This window comes from Trichechus manatus, unplaced genomic scaffold, assembly GCF_000243295.1.
Source record: "Trichechus manatus latirostris isolate Lorelei unplaced genomic scaffold, TriManLat1.0 scaffold00116, whole genome shotgun sequence".
NCBI lineage: Eukaryota > Metazoa > Chordata > Mammalia > Sirenia > Trichechidae > Trichechus > Trichechus manatus.
This window is the reverse complement of record NW_004444052.1, coordinates 4,220,913-4,247,323: the sequence shown is the minus strand read 5'-3', so window position 1 is coordinate 4,247,323 and position 26,411 is coordinate 4,220,913. Positions and strand designations below refer to the sequence as shown.

Below are 26,411 nucleotides of genomic sequence, written 5' to 3'. Positions count from 1 at the left end.
AGGGAGGGCCTTGGTGGCCCAGTGGTTAAGAGCTTGGCTGCTAACCAAAAGGTAGACAGTTCGAATCCACCAGCTACTGCTTGGAAAACCTATGGAGCAGTTCTGCTCTGTCCTGTAGGATTGCTGTAAGTCAGAATCGACTCAACAGCAAAGGATTTGGCTTTGCACAGGGTCTTTTCAGTTACCTCATTTGCATGCAAAAGCTGAGCGGTGAAAAAGGAAGACAGAAGAGGAATCGATGCATTCAAATTGTGGTATTGGTGATGAATATTGAATATACCGTGTCCTGCCAGAAAAATGAACAAATCAGTCTTAGAAGAAATACAACTAGAATATTTCTTAGAAGCGAGGATGGAGAGACTTCGGCTCACTTACTTTGGACATATCATCAGGAAAGACCAATTGCTAGAAAAGGACATCATGTTTGGTAAAGGAGAGGGTCAGCTAAAAAGAGGAAGACCCTCAATGAGATGGATTGACACAGTGGCTGCAACAATGGGCTCAAACATAGCAATGAACGATTGCGAGGATGGCGCAGGACTGGGCAGTGTTTCGTTCTGTTGTCTGTCCATGGGGTCGCTATGAGTCGGAATTGACTCAAGGACACCCAACAACAAACAATGCAACAGATGAAGGAGAAGGAAGCTAACTAATACTGAAAAAAAGTTTAAAAGTGACCATTATTTGCAGTGTATAAGGACAGTATGATAGACCGTTTAAAGCCCATGATGAAAATCTAAGAAAGAGAGATTTAATTACTCCTAAATAATTCAGCCCTGACATTTAGCTGCACCCTTTTTTTGTTTGTTTGTTTGGAGAGTATGTGGACTGGGCTCCATTAAACTCCTATTGATTTATATAGATATACAGGGAGACATGGAGGTTTGAGGGCCCCCCACTCCACTCTCCATGCCCCCGGGAGGGGCATGAGAAGGCTGTCTTTAGCCATGAAAGAAGCACCCTTTGTTCTTGTTAAATTTGCCTTTGCATTGTTACCCCCACATCTGGGATTTCCAACACATCCTTGACTCAGCCAAACACTGACTTCCTAATTCTATACTTTGCTGACTTTACAAAAAAAAAGACAACTAATCAATGGAGGTTGTTGCATCTAGGCCACCATCACAGATCACCTTGATGAGCCCATCAGAAGGTGGACCATCAGGGCATCTGCTCTGGTCATGCATTCGTTCACAGGGACCCCAAAATCAGCCTGGGATGTCACGGCAATCCATTGTCAGTCCAAGAACAATGTCCTTGTATGGCTTTACATTTCCCCATGACAGGACCACAAACAGTTGACATATCCCTGGTTTGACATTTTACATTTTTTAATATCCTCACTGCTTCAGAAAATGGAAGAGACTGGGTCTTTCTCAGATTATTAAGAGATCTGTTTTCTGGCAGTTGCTTTTGGCTGGAGAGCTGACAATGAAATTAGTACTTCAGATGTCACTGAGAGCCACTGTCTAAGATTCTCTTCCCTGTCAATATCACCACGAATATTGCCAGCTTTCAATATTCCTCTCTCAAGGTAATACTGATTTCTAAATTGATTTTTATAAGAGAAAGTAAAAGTTCTTTGCTATGTAGAAGTAGGGGATTTAGAGTATTGAGTTTTCCTAGATTCAGATTTTCAAGTAAACATGCAAACAGTTAGGCACCCCCCAGATTATAAAATCCTTGAGCAAAAGGTGCTCTTGATTATCTGACCCAGTAGTACTCAACACAGGGTCCACAGATCCTTCAATTTTCTGACATATTCGAAAGGGGGCCATGATCCAAAAGGGGTTAGCATCCAGTCTGGTCCAGCTCCTTATTTTACAGACTGAGAAAACTGAATTCCTTGTATTGTCTGGTCAGACCTCCCAATGGCCTTCTGGCGACTTCCATCATAGCCCTGCATTATTATATCCTTGTATTATTTAGCATAATTTGTTAAAAGAACAATCATTTCAATTGCTCTGATGATTCCAAAGAGTTGATTCATTAAAAATTTGGCAGAGTTGATTTATTACTACCCTCTCTGGCTATTTATTCAAAGAATCTTTTGTACATAAATTTGATTTAACTATTAAGTGAACCTAAACATATACTTAGCCTCCTACTTGGATGTACTTCTGAAAAGAATTAGCCAGTGAAAACCTTATGAATAGCAGTGGAACGTTGTCTGATAAAGTGCCAGAAGATGAGCCCGTCAGGTTGGAAAGCACTCACAACACGACTGAGGAAGGGCTGCCTTTTCAAAGTAGAGTCGAGCTTAATGATGTTGATGGAGTAAAGCTTTGGAGACTTTCATTTGCTGATGTGGCACAACTCCAAATGACAAGAAACAGCTGCAAACATCCGTTAATAATCAGAACATAGAATGTACAAAGTATGAATACATGAAAATTGGAAGTCGACAAAAATGAAATGAAACACATAAAGATCAATATCCTAGGCATTAGTGAGCTGAAATGGACTGGTATTGGCCATTTTGAATCAGACATCACATGATCTACTATGCAGAGAATGACACATTGAAGAGGAATGGCATTGCATTCATCGTAAAAAAAAAAAAAAAAAAATTCAAGATCTATCCTAACGTACAATGCTGTCAGTGATAGGATAATATCCCTCTGCCTATGAGGAAGACCGGTTAATATAACTGTCATTCAAATTTATGCGCCAACCACTAATGCCAAAGATGAGGAAACTGAAGATTTTTACCAACTTCCACAGTCTGAAATTGACCAAGCATGCAATCAAGATACACTGATAATTACTGTGGATTGGAATACGAGAGTTAGAAACAAAGAAGGATCTGTGGTTGGGAAATATGGCCTTGGTAATAGAAACAACACCGAAGATCACATGGTAGAATTTTGCAAGACCAACGACTTCTCACTGCAAATACCTTTTCTACACAACATAAACAGCGACTATACACTTGGACCTCACCTGATGGAAAACACAGGCATCATATCAACTACATCTGTGGACAGGGATGATGGAAAAGCTCAACATCATCAGTCAGAACAAGGCTAGGGGCCGACCGTGGAACAGTCTATCAGTTGCTCATCTGCAGGTTTAAGCTGAAGCTGAAGAAAATTAAAACAAGTCCATGAGAACCAAAAAACAACCTTGAGTATATCCCACCTGAATTTAGAGACCATCTCAAGAAGAGATTTGACTCATTGAACACTGATGACCAAAGACCAGACAAGTTGTGGAATGACATCAAGGATATCATACACGAAGAAAGCAAGAGGTCATTAAAAAGACAAGAAAGAAAAGACCAAAATGGATGTCAGAAGAGATTCTGAAACTTGCTTTTTAACATTGAGTAGCTAAAGCAAACGGAAGAAATGATGAAGTAAAAGAGCTGAAGAGAAGATTTCAAAGGGCAGCTCGAGAAGACAAAGCCAAGTACTATAATGAAATGTGCAAAGGCCTGGAGGCAGAAAACCAAAAAGGAAGAACACATTAGGCATTTCTCAAGCTATAAGAACTGAAGAAAAACTTCAAGCCTCTAGTTGTGAACCCTGGTGGCAGAGTGGTTAAGAGTTCAGCTGCTAACCAACCAAAGGATGGCCGTTTGAATCCAACAGGTGCTCCTTAGAAACCCTCTGGGGCAGTTCTACTCTGTCCTGTGGGGTCGCTATGAGTCAGAATTGACTCGACGGAAGTGGGTTAAGGGCAGAATATTGAACGACACAGGAAGCATCAAAAGAAGATGGAGACTATCTCAAGAATACACAGTCACTGTATCAGAAAGAACTGGTTGATGTTCACCCATTTCAGGAGGTGGAATATGATCAAGTACCAGTGGTACTGAAGGAAGAATTCCAAGATGCACTGAAGGCATTGGTGAAAAACAAGGCTTCAGGATTTGACAGAATACCAGTTGATATGTTTCAATAAACGGATGTGGCGCCGGAATCACTCACTCGTCTATGCCAAGAAATTTGGAAGACCTGGCCAACTGACTGGAAAAGACCCATATTTGTGCCCATTCCAAAGAAAGGTGATCAAACAGAATGTGGAAATTATTGAACATTATCATTAATATCACAGGCAAGTAAAATTATGCTGAAGATCTTTAAAAACATGGTTGCACCAGTACATCGACAAGAAACTGCAAGAAATTCAAGCCGAATTCAGAAGAAAATGTGGAAAGAGGGATATCATTGCTGTCAGATGGATCTTGGCTAAAAGTATAGAATACTAGAAAGAGGTTTACCTGTGTTTTATTGACTATGCAAAGGATTTGACTGTGTGGCTTATAACAAATTGCGGATAATGTTGTGAAGGATGGGTATTCCAGAACACTTAATTGTGCTCGTGCTGAACCTGTACATAGACCAAGAGGCAGTCATTTGAACAGAATAAGGGGATACTGCGTGGTTTAAAGTCAGGAAAGGTGTGCGTCAGGGTTGTATACTTTCATCATACTTATTCAGTCTGTATGCTGAGCAAGTAATCTGAGAATCTGCACTACATGAAGAAGAACGGGGCATCAGGATTGGTGGAAAACTCATTAACAGCCTGCGTTATGCAAATGACACAACCTTGCTTGCTGCAAGTAAAGAGGACTTCAAGCACGTAATACTGATGAAGATCAAAGATTACACCTCAACATAAAGACAACAAAAATCCTCACAACTGGACCAATAAGCAACATCATGATAAATGGAGAAAATACTGACGTTGTCAAGGATTTCATTTTACTTGGATCCACAGTCAACACCCATGGAAGCAGTAGTCAAGAAATCAAAAGACACATTGCATTGGGCCAGTCTGCTGCAAGAGATCTCTTTAAAGTGTTGAAAAACAAAGATGTCACCTTGAAGACTAAGATGCACCTTACTCAAGCCATGGTGTTTTCAATCACCTCATATGCATGCGAAAACTGGGCAATGAATAAGGAAGACCAAAGAAGAATTGATGCCTTTGAATTATGATGCTGGTGAAGAATATTAAATATACCATGGACTGCCAAAAGAACAATCTGTCTTGGGAGTATAGCCAGAATGCTTCTTAGAAGCAAGGGTGCTGAGACTTTATCTCACATACTTTGGACATGTTATCAGGAGGGCTCAGTCCCTGGAGGAGGACATCATGCTTGGTGAAGTAGAGGGTCAGCGAAAGAGAGGAAGACCCTCGATGACATGGATTGACACGGTGGCTGCAACGATGGGCTTATGCATAACAACGATTTTGAGGATGGTGCAGGACTGGGCAGTGTTTCATTCGGTTGTACATAGGGTGACTATGAGTCGGAACCGACTCGATGGCACCTAACAACAACAACGGTATTTTAATGAACCATTTCTTTGTCCATTTCTTGAAAATGCATAATGGCTAGAAAAGAAAAAGGAGAATGTGCATGGTAGATTTAGTTCTAATCAGAATATTATTCATAGCATGGAATATATTTCAAGGCAGTAATTAAGGAATATATTTATAGGATATATTTATACTTCTTCCTCTCTGTCTTCCATTGAATGTTGTTCTTTTAAAATGTCATTGCGTTGTTGATTGGTAATAGGTGATTTTCTTTGTGGCACAGTGGTTAAGAGCTTGGCTGCTAACCAAAAGGTCAGCAGTTCAAATCCACCAGCCACTCCTTGGAAACCCTATGAAGCAGTTCTGCGCTGTCCTATAGGGTCTCTATGAGTTGGAATGGACCCAAAAGCAGCAGGTTTTGTGTTGGTTTAGCTGGTTCCATTGGCCTGGAGACTCAGTATCTTTGTGGCTTTCACCTAGGGCTATGAGCTTCCAAGTAGGACAGGATAAAATGTTGAGCACCACGTAATAGATCTCCTTAGCTGAGTAGGGACAACCATTGAATGTTCAGGGCCAGTTAAATGCCATTTCATAGTAGTCCTGTCCTTCTGGTTCTGAATGGTTCTCACATAGGAGAAGTAAGGGATTGCGCTTGTATTTCATCATGCTAGAGGATCTTATCCAGTAGATTTCATGCAACTGAATCATGCAGTGTGAGCAAAAAACCAAATCCCGGTGTTATGACTTCCACTCTTCAAGGAAAACTTGAGGCATTTATCCAGATATGTACAGTAGCGAGGTGGCAGTTTCTCATACCAGTTCATTATATCTGAAATAATTGAAAGGTGGCTGGCCCTAGCCAAGATTGAGTCACTGAGGAACTCGTGAAGAGGTTTCAGTCCAGCATTAATGCTCCAAGCCCAAGGGAGTTTATCAGCAGAACACACATCAAGCAGCAGTGCAGCCAGAATAATTTAGTAAGGCATGTTCAGTGGGAACCAGAACCTTGCAAACTGTGAATAGTTCCATCTCCTCAAATCGCCAACCACAGACAAACGCAGGACTAAGAAAACCAAAAACCAGACTCACTGCTGTCGACTCAATTCCGACTCATAGTGACCCTGTGGGACAGAGTAGAACTGCCCCATATGATTTCCAAGGAGCGCCTAGTGGATTCGGACTGCCAACCTTTTGGTTGGGAGCTGTAGCTCTTAACCACTGCACCACCAGAGTTTCTCTCCTCAGCTGTATGTAGACCCAAATATGAAGACGTGTATTCAGTGTATTTTCTTCATGTTACATCAGTAGCTAGTGCTTACTGGGCACTTACTTTGTGTCACATGCTTTGCCTACAATAACTCATTTAATCCTCACACAACCCTAAAGTAGACATGAATTATTTTCACTACTTGACAGATAAGGAAATTGTAAATTGTCCAAGGTCATCAGCTAGAAGGGGTGGAGCTGGGATTTGAACTCGGAGTCTGAGTCCGGAGCTTGTGCTCTTAACCGTTACATATATGTTAACAGTTACACTGTGTCTAGACTTTTAACACCATGTAAGTTGTGATGGTGGCAGTAATAGTAAACTGTGTGTGTGTGTGTGTGTAACAAATAAAAACCTATTGCTATCAAGTTGATTCCGACTCATAGCGACCCAATAGGGCCGAGTAGAACTGCCCCATAGGGTTTCCAAGGAACGGTTGGTGGATTCAAGCTGCTGACCTTTTGGGTAGCAGCCGAGCTGATAACCACTCTGCCACCAGAGCTCCAACGAACAAAAGGCACTGAAAACAATTTTACTGCCTGGTCAATCCAGTTCCCAGCACCCTTGAGTGGGAGGAGTAAGGGGTCCGGGTAGAGCATTGTGCCTGAGAGAGCTGCGGTAGGTGAAAAAGACACTCATCGCCTTCCTAGGATATCTGATTTAGTGAAGATGGCTTCCTGTAAGTGGTGTTGGCTAGAGTATCAGGCAAGCAGATGATCTCCAATATGGCAGACTTGGCAGTTTAGCCACAGATGAACCACACGTGGCAGCCATTAGCCTCCTGAATAGCGCCGTCAGAAACCTGAGCCAGCCGACGACTCTGGAGGCAGAGAGGAATATTTGCAACAGGTAAAAATGGAAGAGAGTGGAGTAGGTTGGCAGGCTTCTCTCTCACCAGCCTCATAAGGTACAGTCTGGATCATTCTGATCTCATTTATTTGCACTAAATTACATTTCACAAGAGAATACCAATTAAAAATATATATACAAGGTTTCCTGAGCCAATTAATAATGTGAATGCAAATGAAATGTTGGCGTACTTTAGAAAATTACTGTTTTCGGGAACTCTTGAAATCTCCATTTATAAAACACAAAGTGACTACAGCCAAGAAAACTCAATGGGGCAGTTCTACTCTGTTACATTGGGGTCATTGTGAGTCGGAATAGACGCCCTGGCACCCAACAACAACATTACCATGATAATTAGAAATAATTCTCATCTATATATTGAAGGACGAATCCTTTTTGATGCCTTATTAGGCTAATTCCTATTGCTGTTCCATGTGTATGAGAAATCAAGGGAAAATGCATTTCTATAGAAACTCTCACTAAATCAGACAAACGGTATTAATTAATTTTTATGATTTCATTCTCCTGAAGAACCTGTCACTAGGATGAATAACTTCTTTTGGAATTTCCCTTCAGTCCATAGTATTAACTGCTGCACACCCAGTGGGTAACGTGTTTGATGTGTGTCAAACCTCTCCCATGCATTCATTCATCTCTCAATAATCATCCAGGCTCCTGACAGCGTTTCTTCCACAACTCCCAAATATATACCCATCTTCCCTACGTGCTCTTGTTGAATATTACATTGTACTAATTTACCATAATCTGCTCCTGTAAAGATTATAGCCCAGAAAACCCTATGGGGCAGTTCTGTTCTGTCACATGGGGTCGCTGTGAGTCGAAAATCGACTCAATGGCACCTAACAACAAGAACAAATTTACCATTAATACACGCAGGATTCATTCACACGATAGTTTATTCTCAAAATCTGCTTTTGTGGAGACTGATGTCAAGTTTAGCAAGAATTAAGGCATCCTAATGAGGTTCTCAGCGTGTCCTGCTGGTGCAGTGGTTAAGTGCTAGGCTACTAACCAATAGGTTGGCGGTTCGAACCTATCAGCTGCTCCGTGGGAGAAAGATGTGGCCGTCTGCTTTTGTAAAGATTACAGCCTAGGAAATCCAATGGAGCAGTTTTACTCTGTCCTGTCGGGTTGCTATGAGATTCTCATTTTTTCTGTTACTGGTAAAGGTCTGATCCTTATGGTACTGGTGTGTGCTTTTCAAAGTCATTAAACTATATCATTAAATGGCTGACCTATATATAAAAATAAACGAGAGATTAACTCTTCAGAGGACTAAGGTGGGAATGTGGCTTACAATTAAACAGTCCAGCATCTTGATTGAATATCTCAATGAGTGAGAATCACTCTGAATTTGTCATACTCCAGGGTATCCTCCTCTGTCATAAAGCCCGACGACAGATTCTCCAAACAAAATTAAAATTCATTGGCTCTCATCATGAAAGCACTTTGGAGCAAGTTGATAATTCCTTCTGCTTCGCTTGTAACCAGGCCCAGTGCAATGGTTAAGATCTGTAAAAAACAAAATTAGGAATGATATTGTTAATACTTTTTTTTGCACTATAAGGAATATAATATACTTTTAGTATAATCACAGAAGTTTAGGTTTCATATAACTAGGCCAAAGATAAAAAAGCAGGGGAGGGCACATTTATTTTTAACTCGATCTATAATAAACAATGCATTGTACTTCGTTAGAAATTGTGGGTCCCAAGCAGAGTGCAAGGAAAGCTAGATTCAAATTAGCAAACTTGTCTCACAGTAACAATTCCTGTTTTCCTTGAGGAATGTTTCTTCACTATCTGATATAATTTATCAAGGATAAGATAGAAACTTTTCTCCCCTGAGGGACAGTGATTGAAGCAAATCTTGGCATTCACAGATGAACAGTTTAATATCCGACATTTCTCACACAGGGGCTTGTCCTGTGCTTGTAGTGGAATTTAAATGGTCCATGCCCTGGGTTTGTGAAATTCTACATATTAAAGCCTTCATGACATTAAAAACTCTGAAAATGACTTCTAGCTGGTGTCTGTTCATAGAAACTCAAACTGGGGACAACATGAAAGTAACGTAGGGGGTAGTTCAGTGTCCGCCTTCCAAATGGTCTAGATAAATTGGATAACTGACTATATATGAAGGCTTGGCTGCTAACCTAAAGTTTGGTGGTTCAAACCCGCCAGCAGCTCCATGGAAGAAAAGCCCTGGCGATCTGCTCCCATAAAGATTTCAGCCTAGGAACTCTATGGGGCCGTTCTGCTCTGTCTTATAGGGTTGGAATGGACTCAACTGCACACAACAAGTCTTTGGGGAAGCAGCAGTGCTTGGTTTCCGATGGAAGGAGAGAGGGACAGTTTCACAAAGTAAGCCACTGCCCTCGGATTAGTTTAAAACTTGGTGTAAAAAGTGAGCTCAGAAATAGAACATCAAGTTGCAGAGGCTCTGAGATGTTGGTTTGAGGCCTATAGGAAGGTGGGGCTCAGCTTCCCTGGGCAGAAAAAGCCAGTGCCCCAGTGGCACCTCCTGGTCCCTGGCCTGGAGAGGAGCTGCTCATGTGGCTAATTTGTCTGAGAAAATGAAGGCTTGAAGCTGAGTGTGATGTGGTTTCTTAATCTCGTGTTTGTTTACTTAATCCTCCAGCTGACACATCTTATTTGCTTTGTCATGCTTCTAATTCTGTGAGTGTTTTTGCTGAGAAATATATCCCTGTATTTTTTCTCTGCCTACAGACACACTCTAAACGCACACACACAACACAACATATACAACATGGACACACAGCACGTACGCACGACACACACAACATATTCAACACACACAACATATACAACACACACACAGTACACATACACATAAAACATATATAACAAGCACCACAAGCACAACACACAACACATCAACATGGACACAGCACATGCATGTGACACACACAACATATACACACACAACATGGACACAACAAGCACCATAAATACAACACATACACACACGGAGGAACATATTATGTATCCACAGGATTAAAAAACATTCCAACACGTTGCCCTAAGAAATGTTAAAATCTGTAACAGGATACTGACTGACCTTTCTAAGAAAAATTCGACAGGCGTAGCATCAACAGATGTTCCCACCTGCAGAGAGCATGGGACCATGAGTCACTAGCTGAGAAAGAAAGGGTTGAGAGGTCTTCAGGCCAAAGCGTATTTATAGGTGTGATGGCTCAAGCAGCTGCTTGTCACAGTTGCTAGGTGACAACTTAGGTTATAACAAGCCCTTCCCCCTCCTTTTATTTTGTAAAGTTTGTCAATGTGGAATTTCAGCATAGCTAACTTTCTGAAAAATATTGTTTGGCTTCAACTTCCTTGTCCTATAGATTAAAAATAAAATCATAAAGTGTGGAATAATTTATATTCTCTATGGAGGTTTTGGAGACCCTGGTGGCATAGTGGTTAAGAGCTATGGCTGCTAAGCTAAAGGTCAGCAGTTCAAATCCACCCGGCACTCCTTGGAAACTCTATGGGGTAGTTCTCCTCTGTCCTATAAGGTTGCTATGAGTCGGAATCTACTCGACGGCAAACGGGTTTGGTTTTTTTGGGTTCATGGAGGTTTTAAGTGAGCCCTGGTGACGCAGTGGTTAAAGCACTCAGTTGCTACCCAAAAGGTTGGCAGTTCGATTTCACCCAGAAGCATCTCAGAAGAAAGGCCTGGAGATCTACTTCTAAAAAATCAACCATTGAAAACCCTATGGAGCACAGTTCTGCCGTGACACATGGGGTCACCATGAGTCAGAGCTGACTAGACGGCATCTGGTTTGGTAGTGGTTTACGGCAGTCGGTGACAAGGAGATCTGCCTGGCATCGAATCCTTCCAGCCTCAGTTTTCTGTTGGGTTGAATGGCAGTAACACCAGACCCTACTTTGGAGGGGGTTGGAATGACTCAGAAGTGGGGTCACATGGCAAGGGCTAAGTGAGACGCTGCACACAGACCACAGTGGTGAGAGCCCAGCAGATGGTACCCTGAGGATGCTCATGGCCGTCGTCGGCACGTTCAGTAAGCTGTATCTGAGAAGCTGGACTCACGATTGTGGAATCACCTTGTGGGTCCTCATATAGAAACAACTGAAATTGAGAGAGAAAACGGGAGTCTAAACTCCTTGGTCCTTAGTTTCACCTGGGAACTAAAGCTGCCTTTTAGCTATTTCCTTTTCTGTAGCTTGGCATTTAGGGGATCTGTGGTCCTGCCCATGTTACTGCTCCAGTGTTCTTTCCCTCTCATCTCTGAATTCATCCCCATGGTCCAGTCAGGAGACGGTTCCTCCTGCATCTCAGCTCGCATGGTGAGCTTTCCCACTTCCTCCATTACATCTCTCTTTCATTGTATAAGCCCCTGGTAGAGCAGTGGTTAAAGCTTTCAGCTGCTAACCGAAAGGTCAGTGGTTCGATCCCACCAGTTGCTCCACGGGAAAAAGATGTGGCAGTCTGCTTCCATAAAGATTACAGCCTTGGAAATCCTTTGGGGCAGTTCTCCTCTGTGCTGTAGGGTTGCTATGCATCAGAATGGATTCCACAGCAATGAGTTTTCTTCCACTGTACGTTAGGTCTGTGAGCTTGAGCCAGATATTTAATGTATCTGGGTCTCAGGTTCCACATCTGTAAAACAGGAATAATAAATGGTACCTTTCTCACAGGCTAGTTGGAAGGATTGAATGAGACAGGAAGTTCAAAGCATGTAGAAGCAGTGCCTGGCCCCTGGTCAGCGCTCACCATTATTCTTATTTCATGCTGCCTGTAACCCCCTTAGAAGCCTGGGTGGTGCAAGCCATTTGTGATTGGCTGTTCAATATTACCCAGTAGCTTCTCAGAAGAAAGGCCTGGTGAACTACTTCCATAAAGGTCACAGCCAAGAAAACCCTATGGAGCTCAGTTTTACGCTGGAACACATGGGGTCACCATGAGTCAGAATGAACTTAACAGCAATGGTTTTGTTGTTGTTTGTAATCCCCTTTACTTGAATTATTAACTCTCTTTACTTAATTGTTACTCAACGTATTTGTATCTTTCCAATTCTACCAAAAATTGTCACCTAAAAAAAAATCCATGTCATATTAATCTGTCTAATCTTATTCCATAACTTTTTTTTTAGTTGTTTCTACCTCATAATTTAAACTGTTTTATACTGTCCTCCTCTCTTGGAAGAAGTACAAGCAGAATGCTCCTTAGAAGGAAGGATGGCGAGACTATGTCTTACATACTTTGGACATGTGGTCAGGAGGGATAAGTCCCTGGAGAAGGACATCATGCTTGGTAAAGTAAAGGGTCAGCAAAAAAGAGGAAGACCCTCAATGAGATGGATTGACACAGTGGCTTCAACAGTGGGCTCAAGCATAACAACGATCGGGAGCATGGCGCAGGACCAGGCAGGGTTTCGTTCTGTGGTGCATTGGGTCGCTGTGAGTCGGAACTGACTTGATGGAACCTTACAACAACATACTATCCTCCGTTGCTTCTGCTGAAAAATGTAGCACTTTATTTTGTGTTGCAAATGCCAGAAGCCCAGCTGAAACTAGTTATAAGGCCAAAGAGAATTGGCTGAAATCATGGGGGGATGTTCAAGGATGGGTTTGCCTTCAGGCTTGACTGACCCAAGAACTCAAAGCAGACCACCAGCATTCACATTCATATCCTCCTCTCCTCTCTGTCACACACCCATTTCCACTGTTTCTCCACCCGCTGCACGTTGCTTTGTCTTTTGTTGGTAATTATCACCTCAAATCTAAAGCTCAAGAAATATGCGAAAGGATCTGAGCTTTGATATATATACTTTTGTCCATTTAAAAATAAATAACTTCCAGTTGCTAAGATAATTATTTTGTCTTGTAAATACGGTAGTATATGCTAGCCCCTGGGTAGCACAAATGGTTAACAAGCTCGGCTGCTAAACAGAAGGTTGGATGTTCGAGTCCATCCAGAGCCACTTCAGAAGAAAGACTTGGCGATCTACTGAAAAATCAGCCATTGAAAAACCTGTGGAGCACAGTTCTACTCTGATACACCTGGGGTCGCCATGAGCAACTGGTACTGGTACTAGTATATGCTAAAAAAAGATTTATTATACAATAAATTTCACAATAGTGAAAAAATAGTATTCTGTATTTAACAGATTCTCTCACCTATTCAACTCCCAACTTGTCAAATACGTTTTCTCCCCAATAGCCACCCCCCCCCAAAAAAAACCGACTCATAGTGACCCTGATAGGACAGAGCAGAACTGCCCCATGGATTTCCAAGGAGCGGCTGGTGGATTTGAACTGCCAGCCTTTCGGTTAGCAGCCATAGCTCTTAACCACTGTACCACCAGGGTTTCCCCAGTAGCCCTAGGTACAATTAAGTGCCATTTTATAAAGATGAGTTTCAAGTATAATGAATGTATAGAAGTATGTATGTGTATATGTGCGTGTTTCATGAATCATTTAGGGGTCCCCTGTAAAATTTCCGTTACTGGTTGGGGGTTGTGCCTTAGTCATCTCTATGCCTGGAGCCAGGAATGGAGACCGGCAGTTACAGAGCCCTCTGTCCATGTTTATTGAAATGAATCAAGTGAAATGATACTGAGAGATGTTGTATGTTCGATGCCAAGATTCATTGGTTTCTTCAGCATTATTTTTCGAGTGCTCAGAGGCACTTTGGGCAAAAGAGATGAAATAGGCTGCTAGCACGTTCTATCTTACAGAATTACAATCTATTTTTAAAGAATATGAGAGTGTCACATCTCTTAGTCTTACAGAACCCCCTAGTGGAGACTATGGTATGCTGCACTCTGAAACTACATACAAAGGGCACTAGACTTTTATTTATGTAGCCATTAGACTATACAAAGACAAATCATTTGTGTTTTAATATAAAATTTAAACATTGTTTTTGATAAGCATATTTTTAAAGAAAAACTGCACAATAATTTAAAAGATATGTATGAAAGAAAAAAATTCAGATCCCGGTTTGACAGTTTGAGTTCAGTGTATTTGGTTCATGACAAAACCAAAATAATGTTTTATTTTTAGTTAGATTACTTTTAAAATACGTTTGTTCCTTTTGGAACCTACTTTCAAGACTTGTTACACAGGACCAGAAGACCATTTAGTCTAGGGTGAATTATCCTGTTTGTCAGGCAAGAAGGAGCCCGGCTGGTGCAGTGGTTAAGCACGCACGGCTAACGGAAAGGTAGATAGTTCAAACCCACCCAGTGGCTCCGAGGGACAAAAGACTTGGTGGTCTGCTTCTGTAAAGATTATAGCCTTGGAAATCCTATGGGGCAGTTCTACTCTGTCCTACAGGGTCACTAGGACTTGGAATCAACTCAGTGGCAATGGGTTTAGTGAGGCAAGACCCTTCTGAGTACTCTTCCCAATGCCCAGTGAATTTTGGGGTTTTCTAGCCTGGTTGGTGGGAGCAGGCATCATTCTTAGTCCTGTGTGGCTCACTAGACTGTTCCGTCTCAGCTGTCCTCTCAGATGGTTCTTTCCTGACCTCAGGTTCCCTCACACACACGCACTGTGCAGCCCTTAGCTTTAAAACTCCAGAGGATTCCCCGGCAGATCTCCGGAGTTTTCTCTTTCTTCTCTTCCTCTGTGTAGACTCTCCTTGCTGGGACTCTGTCCTACAAACTCCAGCCTCATTGGTCTCCTCTCTGGACTTTCAGCTCCGTCTTCTTTACTCAGGGAGGCGGCCAGGCTCCACCTGGGTTGCTCCTCCCTACTACGTGGCCGGGAAAACCCTGTCTCGGCAGTGAGCTGGGGTGGTCCCAGAGCTCACCGCGTCTGTGGCCCTAGGGATCACTGCCCTTCCTTACCTAATGCAGAATAAATAAACGCAGTAAAACCTACGAAAGCCGGAAGCTGTGTAAGGCAGACACCCGTCAGAGACGGAAAACACAGATATTTTCCACTAAAATGAGTGATAAAAGGTGGTAGACTGCATTCTGTCAAAGGCAGAAAACTTGTAACACCCAGAAAAACTAGGCAGTCCAGTGGAGTTCTGACTCTCACAGGTTTCACTGTGATAAATTTTAAAAAAAAAACAGTTGCCATCAAGTTGATTCTGCTCTTGGCAACAAGTGTGTCAGAGTAGAACTGTGCGCCATAAGGTTTTCAGTGGCTGAATTTTCAGAAGTAGATCACCAGGCCTCTCTTCCAAGGTGCCTCTGGGTGGACTCGAACCTCCAACCTTTCAGTTAGTAGCTGAGCACATTAACTATTTGTACCACCTAGGGACTCTGCCTAATGCCTAGGGTCTTGAAAATTTTTTTTTTTTTTACGTTTTTGTTCTTTTTCTGGTTGCTTCAGATTGGAGAGTAAATCACATCCCTGCTATGCCATCTTGTCCTGAAGCAGAAGTTCCCCTGTGGTCTTTATTTTTGAAACAGGAATTCTGAGTAGCTTTCTCCCAGGGTGTTTCTCATGGTGACTCTGGCTGAGAAGCACCGTACATCAGAATCACCTGGGATGCTTGTTTAAAATGCAGATTGCTGAGCGTCACCCTAAACCAAAAAACAAAAAACCAAACTCATTGCCATTGAGTTGATTTCGACTCATAGCGACCGTATAGGACAGAGTAGAACTGCCCCATAGGGTTTCCAAGGAGCAGCCGGTGGATTCGAACTGCCGCCCTTTTGGTTAGCCATAGGTCTTAACCACTGTACCATCAGGGCTCCAGCTTCACCGCAGGTGTGCTCAGTCTGAATTTCGGACTGAGGCCAGACATCTGCTGTTTAAGCAGTGCCCTGGGTGTTCACACGCTCTCTCCTTTATGAACTGCAGAAGGGGCTTGGCCTGGCCATATAACCTAATGTACCTAACTAATTGGAGCCCTGGTGGTGAAGTGGTTAAGAGCTTAGGCTGCTAACCGAAAGGTCAGCGGTTTGAATTCACCAGCTGCTCCTTGGAAACCCTATGGGGAAGTTCTACTCTGCCCTATAGGGTCGCTTTGAGCCAGAATCGATTCAACGGCAATGGGTTTTTAGAGACTGGGAGGCGGAAAGAATGGATGTTGGCTTCAGATTCCATCGGGAAGCCAGAGCTGTTTTCTGTGGGTAAAATGAGGCTGCTTGTCTTACAAACCATCTTTCCAATTTTCATCCCCTTAAAATTGTTTCACAGGCAAGTGTAACTATAAATTCCTCAGCTGCGGAAAAAGCTTTGCTTATCTTCATCTTGCAGAATGTCCTTTGTCAAAACCCCTGACTTTAGTTTCCCTTATGAAGGAGAACTTAATTAAATAAGATCTGCTGGGACCTTGTTTGGGTAACTTTTTTGGGAAGTACTTCACAGCTGTCGATCTCAGGCAAAGCCCTTTGAAAGACGGCAAGGCCATGAGGGGCTGGGAGCTGTAGCGACTTCTCCTTCAAAATCACTTGAACAGGACCCACAGCGTTTATGTGACTTTGGGGATGATGGTCGCAGAGGGTGACTCTTAAATTGTCTTTCTCTTACGGCTGGAGTGCGCAGAAGGCTCACTCCTTAGTGAAGACGACGGTATGGGAGAAAGTTGAGGGGAAGGAAGGAAAGATGGGAGGAAAGAGAGTGAAACGGGAAAGACGGAAGCAAAGAAGGAGCAAAGGACCTTACTTTCCATTGAACCCAGAAAATGGATGCTTTCTCTGAAACTAAAAAGGAAAAATAATAATCCCTGGAATATTAATACTGAAGCCATTGGTGACAGATTCTTCCTTGGATGAGCATTGATCATAGACAACTTGTACTCTTTGATTAAGAACTTGGTAAAGATTCAGAGTGTTTTCAAGCCATGTGTCTCTTCTTTTATGTTCGTTGGGCCTCCCGTGACACAGTCAGCTGTGCCAAGCATGGTGGGAAGTTAGCCACACACTGTGTAAAAGATCTGATTCCCAGCATCGTCCAGTGTTCACAGGAGATCCTTTCTCTGGTTATGTGTTTTCCACACAAGACTCTCTAGGAAAACCTAGAGTTTCATTATGGAGCAACTCTGCGTGCATGCAGATGTCAACCAACCACCCAGCATGCATCTTAGTTTCAGCTGAGTATTTGGATTCCGCACACCAAGTGCTCCGTTTTCCTGGAAAGGGCTGGTCCTAAATGATGCTGCACTGATATTTGCCAATTATACCTCCTCCCTCCTGAGTCTAGGAAGGAGTGAGGATGAACATCAAACGTCCCATCTCTTTCTAAATTTCAACATGTGGCCTCTTCAAAGGATGTTATTGAACTTACGCACTCTTTGAAGAGGGCACATATTTTAATGGACACAGAACTGTAATTGAAGTCAGGGGTGTCAGCCTTAGGTCTTGGCTGTTCCCCAAACCCTGAGAAAGCCTGGGCTCCAATTTCCTCGTGTTCAAATAAGGGAATCAGAAAAAGTGACATCCATTCACATTCTCAATCACGTAACGAGAAAACTCGTTGCCGTCAAGTTGACTCCAACACATGGTGACCCCATGTTTTAGAGTAGAATTGTGCTCCATAGGGTTTTCAGTGGTTAATTTTTCAGAAGTAGATTGCTAGTCCTTTCCCCCGAGGTGCCCCTGGGTGGACACAAACCACCAACCTTTCAGTTAACAGCCGAGTACGTTAACCGTTTGCACCACCCAAGGATTCTTTTATAACTCTATATTACCTAAATTGAACTATGGTGACATAAATTAATGGTAGATTGCTGGAAAACTGTAGAAATCTATGTTCCTATAGTACTCAGAATTAACCACTAGACAATTTAAAACTATTATCACTTAACTCCCAGAGAGTGACTCTTTTGGGTCCATGTTTCATTTCAGGAAATGTAGAATAACATCTTTTCTTGCCACCAGCTGCTCCTTGGAAGCCCTACGGGGAAGTTATACTCTGTCCTGTAATAGGGTTGCCATGAGTTGGAATCGAATCAACGACAACAGGTTTAGTTTAGTTTTTTTTTTGTTTGCCTTTCAATGCAGATTTTTTTTTAATCATATATATTTCCGTTAAATTTTACATAACACAGTCTCTACATTTATTTTCATCTCACACTTTTGTTACTCTTTCCAAAACTCATTTGGATAGATAATATTTTTAAGCTATACACAGTGTTGGCATACAGCAGGTGGTTAATTAACGTTTATAGAATGAATAATTAGTAAAAGTTATAAAACTAAATTTTATCTGACTATGTTTTTCCCTTTTCTCCTTTTTTGTATATTGTTAGTTTTGGTATTCCGCCCCCTCCTCCCCCCATTACACAGTCTCTGCAACAGTGGGTTCAAACACAGTAACAATTGTGAGGATGGTGCAGGACCCAGAAGCATTTCGTTCTGTTGTACGTAGGGTTGCTATAAGTCGGAACTGACTTGATGGCATATAACAATATAACAACAACCACCACCCCCATTAGAGTATTAAAATGCTTGTGTTATTATTGGTGTTCTAAATCGGGGTTGGCACAGCCTGTGTACCAAATACGGCCCACTGCCAGTTTTGTACGGCCAGAGAGTAGCCTTTTACATTTTTGAATGGGTTGAAAAAAATCAAAAGAATAATATTTTGGGATGTGAAAAAATTATATGAAATTCATATTTTGATATCTTTAAATAAAGTTTTGCTGGAACCCAGCCACACTTATTTGTTTATGTATTATCCATGGCTGCAATGGAGACAGTATGATCTGCAAAGCTTAAAATAAATATTCACTCTCTGACCCCTTTACATGAAGAATTTGCCAGCCTTGCTCTAGATTTCATTGAAGAGCAAGCCTACCCTGATTTCTCCATCTACCCCCGCACCCTGTCCTTCTTCCTACTTGTACCTTCTCCAACTTTGTACAGTTTTTCCTATAACATGGCCACTGTGACTTCGAGACAGGAGAAACATTAATAATTCTACTTTCAACTCTGCTGATGAACTTATAGTCCCTAGTGTATAAGCTGCAAGGAGCACTGGTGGCGCAGTGGTTAAAGTGATGGAAGGTCAGCAGTTCAAAACCACCAGCGGCTCCTCGGAAGGAACATGTGGCCGTCTGCCTCCACCGAGAGTTACAGCCTTGGAAACCTGTGGGGTCGCCATGAGTTGGAATCGACTCGATGGCAGTGGATTTGGTTTTGGTTTGGGCTATATAAGCTGCAGGGGACAGAGATTTTTTTGGAGGGTCTTGTTTTGTTCACGTTGTATCCTAGGTAGTCAGAACAGTTCCTGGCACATAGTCATGGTCAGTGAGTTTTCATTGGATGAATAGAACGAGTGTGCATTTTTCCATCATTTTTGCTACTGTTCTTTTCAATGGGCATGCATATGGGCATGCATAGTCAGGAGCAGCCCATATGAAAGGAAAACATTGTATATATCTGTAAGTTTAATAAAAAATAGATAACCATTGGGGGAAAAATCACTGCTTTCAGATGTGTAACTCACTCGGGAGAGAAATCTTTATCTTTCTGAGTGAGAACAATGACCTAGGAAGTCCAAGAATTTGACTAGTTGTAGAATTCATGTGACTTTTTTTTTTCCCTACAAGATTAGCTTTACTGTTTCTGTTTTACTTAGAAAATTAAAATTAATTTAAAAATAAACCTGAATTTTTGTCAACTGATGATTGGGAAAAGATATCCCAGAAAAATAGGGGATGTTGTGAGATCCTGCTGAGTTTAACAAGTTGCTATAGGTAATCAGATTTGACCAACCACAGGATATAGTGAAAATAAATTAATTGTTGGTGTAATAATAATTATTGAGGTAACAATAATATTGTTATTGTAAGTAGTAGTAGTAGTAGTATTATAAGTAGTAGTAGTGTTGTTAGATGCCATTGGGCCAATTCCAACTCATAGCAACCCTACCTATAACAGAATGAAACGTTGCCCAGTCCTGCACCATCCTCATCATAGTAGATATATTTGAGCCACCGTGTCAAACATGTCATGGACTGCCAGAAAAACAAAACTCTATTGGAAGAGGTACAGCCAGAATGCTCCTTAGAACGAGGATGGTGAGACTTTGTCTCGCTTACTTTGGACGTGTTATCGGAAGGGAGCAATCCCTGTAGCAGTAGTCAGCATCATTGTCTGTGTCATTGTCTATACTTAATGCCAGGCTCTTTCTTTAAAAAGCACTGTGACTTCCATGTCTGTAAGGGCCGTGTATGACCTGGGTTTTTCCTACCTCCCCAGCTTCATGCAGCGTTATTCTTCTCCTGGTTCACTTTGCTGGAGCCACATTGGGGCCCAGCAGGTTAGAGCCTTCAGCTTCTTCCCACCCCAGGGCCTTTGCATATGTTGTACATTGATCTCTGTGTCTGGAACTCTCCAAACCCTTTCAGTCATCTCCTCCTAATGGAGATTTTAGCTTAAAAGTGACTTCTGGAGAGAAGCTGCCCCACAGCACCCACCCTGTCCTTTCTCCCTCATAGCTTCTCCCTGGATGTAACTGGATAATTAACTGTGTAGCTAGCTGCATCACTTTTCTCAACATGGTGCGAGTTCCGTGAGGCTTATTTACGCCTGAGTCCATGGGGCTTTTCCCAGAGTGTGTGGCCAGCAGTAGGTGCTCAGTAAATATTTGCTGAAACAATGAATGTTGAAATAATAATCCAAAATTTCAGTTCAAATTGTCTGTTTTCTTTTTCTCTTTTTAGCTGGGAAGTTATCAATTCCAAACCAGATGAAAGGACCAGACTCAGCCACTGTATTGCAGAATCATGGATGAACTTCAGCATCTTTCTCCAAGAAATGTCTGTTTTTAAACAGCAGAGCCCTGGCAAGGTGAGTTTCCCAATACAGGAGAATTACCCTGTGTGCTTTAGAATGTCCACTAAACTGGCAAGAAATGAACTAACCTATTTTATCCGCTTGTAAGGGTTCTTTAATTCTGAACATGATACACTAGGAACGTGTGCTGTAAACACTGCTGTCAGCAGGGTGCAGAAATATTAGTGTGTAACACGAGAAAATCCCCTACCTCATAATATAAAATTGGATTGGCTTTATATTTTATACACATTTATCTGGCTCATTAACTAAAATGAATAGTGATTAGCCTTGTCAGCCAGACAAAAGAGAAAAAAAAAAAAGTCTCTGATTGAAAAAATCGGTTCATAGTATTTAGCCTGTGTCTTAGGCTGAGTTCTCTAGGGAAGCAAAACCAGTAAAGCATATAGAGAGAGATTTATATTAAGGAAACAGCTCATGTGATTGTAGAGGCTAGAACATCTCAACTCCATGGATCAGGATAGAGGCTTCTCTCGATTCACATAGCTGCAGGGGCTGGTGAACCCAAAATTAACAGGTCGCGGAGAGTAGGGCTCTTGCTCCCAGATTGTGAAGATCGATGAATCCCAAGATCAGCAGACAAGACCACAAGGCTTCTCCTGATTCATGTAGCTGGAGGCGCTGGCGAACCCAAGATCCATGGGTCACAGAGCAGGGCTCCCGCTCACAGACTGTGAAGATCGACGAATCCCAAGATTGGCAGATAAGCTGACAGCTCAAGTCTCAAGAACCGGGGGTCAGAGGAACAGGAGGCAGCGGCAGTATCCAGAGTGAGCAAAAAGCCAGAACATCTGCTTATATCTGGATGTGGCCACACCCCCAAGGAAACTCCCTGTCAACTGATTGGCTACTCACAGCAGATTCCATCATGGGAGTGATCACAGATAAACACTGAGAATCATGGCCCAGCCAAGTTGACACACAATCTTAACCATCACAGCTAGGTTCGAAGCCAAATGGAAATAAATCTGCACAGTCCTTTGAGGGTGCTTTCAGAGATAATTGAATCTCACTTTCAGACTAAAAAGCGAATACGCATGTGTGATTTTGTTAGAAAGAAAACCTTTGACAAAAGCATTCATAGCAATCATATAAATGGCATGAGTATTTTCTCCAATTAAGATAAAAATCCACGAGGGGAAGAGTGTTTTGAAAGCGACTGCACAGAGAATCGCATGCACTTGTGACATTATTTTACGTGTAGGAGCAGCTTCATGTGCGATTGACAGTATTGACAGTGTGGTTGAGGGGCAGAGCCATCAACAGACCTTTTCTCTTCCAGTGTGGCATTCAAGTGTCTTGAACGTCCACCAGTTGTTGGAAGAGCCTGGGAATGTAGCATTTAAAGACGCTCTTGTTGTACCATGTACAAGCATCTCTCGACATCACTAGTTATTAAATAGTAGAATTATACGCATTAAAGTGGCAGTGATATACATAGGATGGATTTGTTTTCTTTTATCACTGAAGGAAATTTTTAGAATAGATGTACATATTGGAGAGGGGGAAGTTACATTTTAAACTCCTGCATTGGTTTGCATTAATGTGCTTGTTCTAGTTACGTAGTGCTCCCATAACAGAAGTACCACAAGGGGGTGGCTTTAAAGAACAGAAATGTGTTTTCTCACAGTTCAGAAGGCCAGAGTTTGAATTCAGAGCGTGGTTTTAGGGGGAGGTTCTTCTTTGTCAATTTCAGCTTCTAGTAGCCAGCAATCTTTAGAGTTCCTGGGCTTGTAGATGCATCTGTTGTATGTGTCTGTCTTCATATGGTGTATTCTCCTTGTGTGTGTTTCTGTGTCTATTCTACTCTTTTTATAATCACTCAGAAGTGATTAGGTTTAGAACCCGCTCTACTCTAGTGTGACCTCATTAAGGTAACAAAAGAAAAACCCTATTTCCATATGGGCACATATTTACAGGTACAGGGATTAGGATTTCAACACATATTTTTTGGGGGGGGAGACACAATTCAGTCCAAAGTAGTGTCCACAATCAAATAGCTTAAGATGATTATGCCACAGATCTAGTGGATAGTAGGAAATCCTTTGCAAAAATGGATTCTGGATAGAATAATGCTTTCAAAGACCTAGTTGTTCTTTAGACTTTTATGGCCTTTCCTCTTGCATTTTGCTTCTAGAATTAAAAATTATTTCAAAGGCCCCTGCTGTTTCAGAAACAGCTCTTAATTTTATTCCGTTAGTTCATCTATTCTCCTTCTGACTAGTTACCTTATGAACCCTGTGCCAAAAAAATGAAAAGTCAAAGTTAACCTAACATTTAGATCTCCTTTGTCTTTCTTGTAATCAGTGATTGCTCAGAGGTATGTATTCCTTTCTTGAGTGTCTTTTTGTTTTAAATATATATAATTTTATTTATTTTGTTGTTGTTGTTGAGAACAACACAGCAAAACATACACCAGGTCCACAGTTTTTGCATATACCATTTAGTGATGTTGATCACATTCTTCGAGTTATGTAACCATTCTCACCCTTCTTTTCTGAGTTGTTCCTCCTCCATTAACATAAATTCACTGCCCTCTTAAGTTTCTATCTAATCTTTCCAGTTGCTACTGCCAATTTGATCCCGTATAGATAGTTGGTAAAAGACCACAATGATCAAGGCAGACATTCTTTACTAGTTAAGCTAAACCATGGTTTGGTATTAAGCAGAGTTCAGGGGATTTTTTTGGTTTAAGGTTTAAAGATGATCTAAGGGCAATAGTTTCAGGATTCATCCAGCCTTCATGGCTCCAGAAAGTCTCAAGTTAATGAGAATTTGAAATTCTGTTGTGCATTTTCCCCCTTTTGATCAGGATTTGTCTATGGAATCTTTGATCAAAATGTTCAGTAATGGTAGCTGGGCACCATCCAGTTCTTCTGATCTCATGGCAAAGGAGGCAGTTGTTCATGGAGGCAATTACCCACACATTCCATATCCTCCTCCTATTCCTGACTCTCTTTCTTCCTCAGTTGTTCCAGGTGAATAGAGAACAATTGTTGGGCCTATAGCTGCTTGCAAGCGTTTAAGACCCCAGGCTTTATGCTACAAACTAGGAGGTAGCACAGAGGCACTAAACATGTTATTAGGCCAATTAACTTGGATGACCCAAGAAACCATGACCCTAAATCTCCAAACCAAGAAACCAAATCCCGTGAGGTTTTTGATTGTACATAATCAGCCTCAGCGGCTACTCTTTTTTTTTTTGGTCATTGTTGTGAATATATCTCTAGTGTCTTTTTGAAATTCCCTTAATGAATTTCCTTTGCTTGCTTATCAGTTTAATAGCACCATTTAGAAATAAGCCAAAGAAGCAAGATAGTTTAAGTCTATAGAGTATGGAAATCAATGACGACTTTATGGGGAAAAGTTTTCTGTCTTGATGTTCCTAATGAGAACTAAGGACATTTTCAGAAGATTGTTTTTAAATTTCTTAAAACAACCAAGAATTCTTTTTTGTGGGGGGAGGTCATAACTGACAGAAGGGGAGGAAAATAATGGTTTACATATGACTGTGGGTGTTCCGTTCCTATTGACATTTGGGTTCTACATGACCTATAAGTGGTGTTACTTGAGGGATGGGCATGGCTTGGAAGGATGGTGATAGCTAGTAGATTTATCCCAGCAGCTTAACAGCTATTCAGATTATCATGAGATTTGTGTAAATGCCTCTAATTTCAGTGACATGTTTTTCTGTGTGAATTTTGACGGGCATAAAGTAGATTGAAGATTTGGTTACCAGGCTGTGATAATCATTAAGTGATGCTTAGTAACAGAAGTTTCTGGGGACATATGACTCTTCCATTCTCTTGTACCTGGAAGTAATACAGCCACAGGCATGGTTAATGGCGGTCCTTATTCTCTGTGATTGAAATAAGCTCTTGAGCCCTCAAGATCATCATTAGTCAGTGGTAAAATGGACTAAGGCTCGTTGAACATAGCAGTCACTAGGTCAGGCCCAAGGTGCAGAAGAACGCTGTTTGAAAAACATTTGCCTTAACCTGATAGAGCCCATATAGAGAAATAGTAATTTTGTGGATGTCCTTTACTCTGAAGTATCTTGGTCTTATGAATAACTGTCACGTTATCTGTCTTATTTCTAGTTTTGTCTTCTGGTCTGCAGCGTGTGCACATTCTTTACGGTCTTGGGAAGTTACATTCCTGGGGTGATACTCAGCTATCTACTACGTAAGTCTGTATCGTTGAACATTTGCCGAATTCTTGTGGTGCATGTGGTATCGTTTTAACTGTCAGCAAGACCTTCCATAGTTTGGAAGAGGAAGGATGAGTTCCTAATTATAAAACAAAGAGATTATTCTTGACTCTCCTGCTCTACAAAGTTTCTCGTTTTTCCTGTAGACATGTTTCTATTTTAAAATTGGAAGAATAGCTGTGAAAGGTAGGGTTATAAGTGAATAATGTTCTTTGTTTTAAAGTACATCAATAAAACTACAAATAAGCTATGCTCCCCACCCCTACAAATAAGCCAATATCTTAGCCCCTTTGCATGTTCCCTGACTCAAAAAAATAAAATAAAACTACAATGAGATACCATTACACCCCCACTAGAATGGCTAACATTAAAAATACTGAGTAACCATAATTCTCATGCACTGTTCGTGAACAGGTAGAATGGTACAACCTCTTTGGTTAAAACTTTGGCAGTGTCTTGAAAGCTACTATATGGCCCCGTCATTCCACAGCTAGGTATTTTACCCAAGGGAAGTGAAAGCAGATGTTTCTACAAAGGTTTGTACACGACTATTCGTATAGCAGCTTTATTTGTAGTAGCCAAAAACTGAATTTAATTCATATGTCCATCAACAGATCAATGGATAAACAAACTGAGGTATATTCACACAATGGATTACTATTCAGTAGTAAAAAATTGGTGCATGCTGAAGATTGGTGATTCTCAAAATAATTAGGCTGAGTAGAAGCAGCCAGATTTTTAAAAAAGAGTATATACTATATGATTCCATTTATGTGTAAGTCTAGAAAAATCCAAACTAACATTTAGTGGCAAGATCAGTGGTTGCTTGGGGATGAGGTGGGTGGGGCAAAGAGGAGCAGAAGAGAAGGATTTAAAAAATATGAGAAATTTTGAGAGTGATAAGTATGTTCATGTAGGAGCCCTTGTGGCGCAATTGTTAAAGTGCTTGGCTGCTAACTGAAAGGTCGACAGTTCAAACCCACCAGTGTCTCCATGGGAGGAAAGACCTGGCGGTCTGCTCCCATAAAGATTCCCATTGC

At 41.6% G+C, this 26,411-nt stretch overlaps 1 protein-coding gene across 3 annotated transcripts in view; it reads left to right on the top strand.

The window, feature by feature from the left end:
* RETREG1 (reticulophagy regulator 1) overlaps positions 1-26,411 on the top strand; it is a 218,518-nt gene that overhangs the window by 184,485 nt on the left and 7,622 nt on the right. For all 3 annotated transcript variants that reach the window (XM_004384050.2, XM_023738402.1, XM_023738401.1), the window contains 2 exons: positions 21,029-21,155; positions 25,262-25,346. In XM_004384050.2, coding sequence (XP_004384107.1) covers positions 21,029-21,155; positions 25,262-25,346 — 212 coding nt within the window. The remainder of the gene's footprint in view (positions 1-21,028; positions 21,156-25,261; positions 25,347-26,411) is intronic.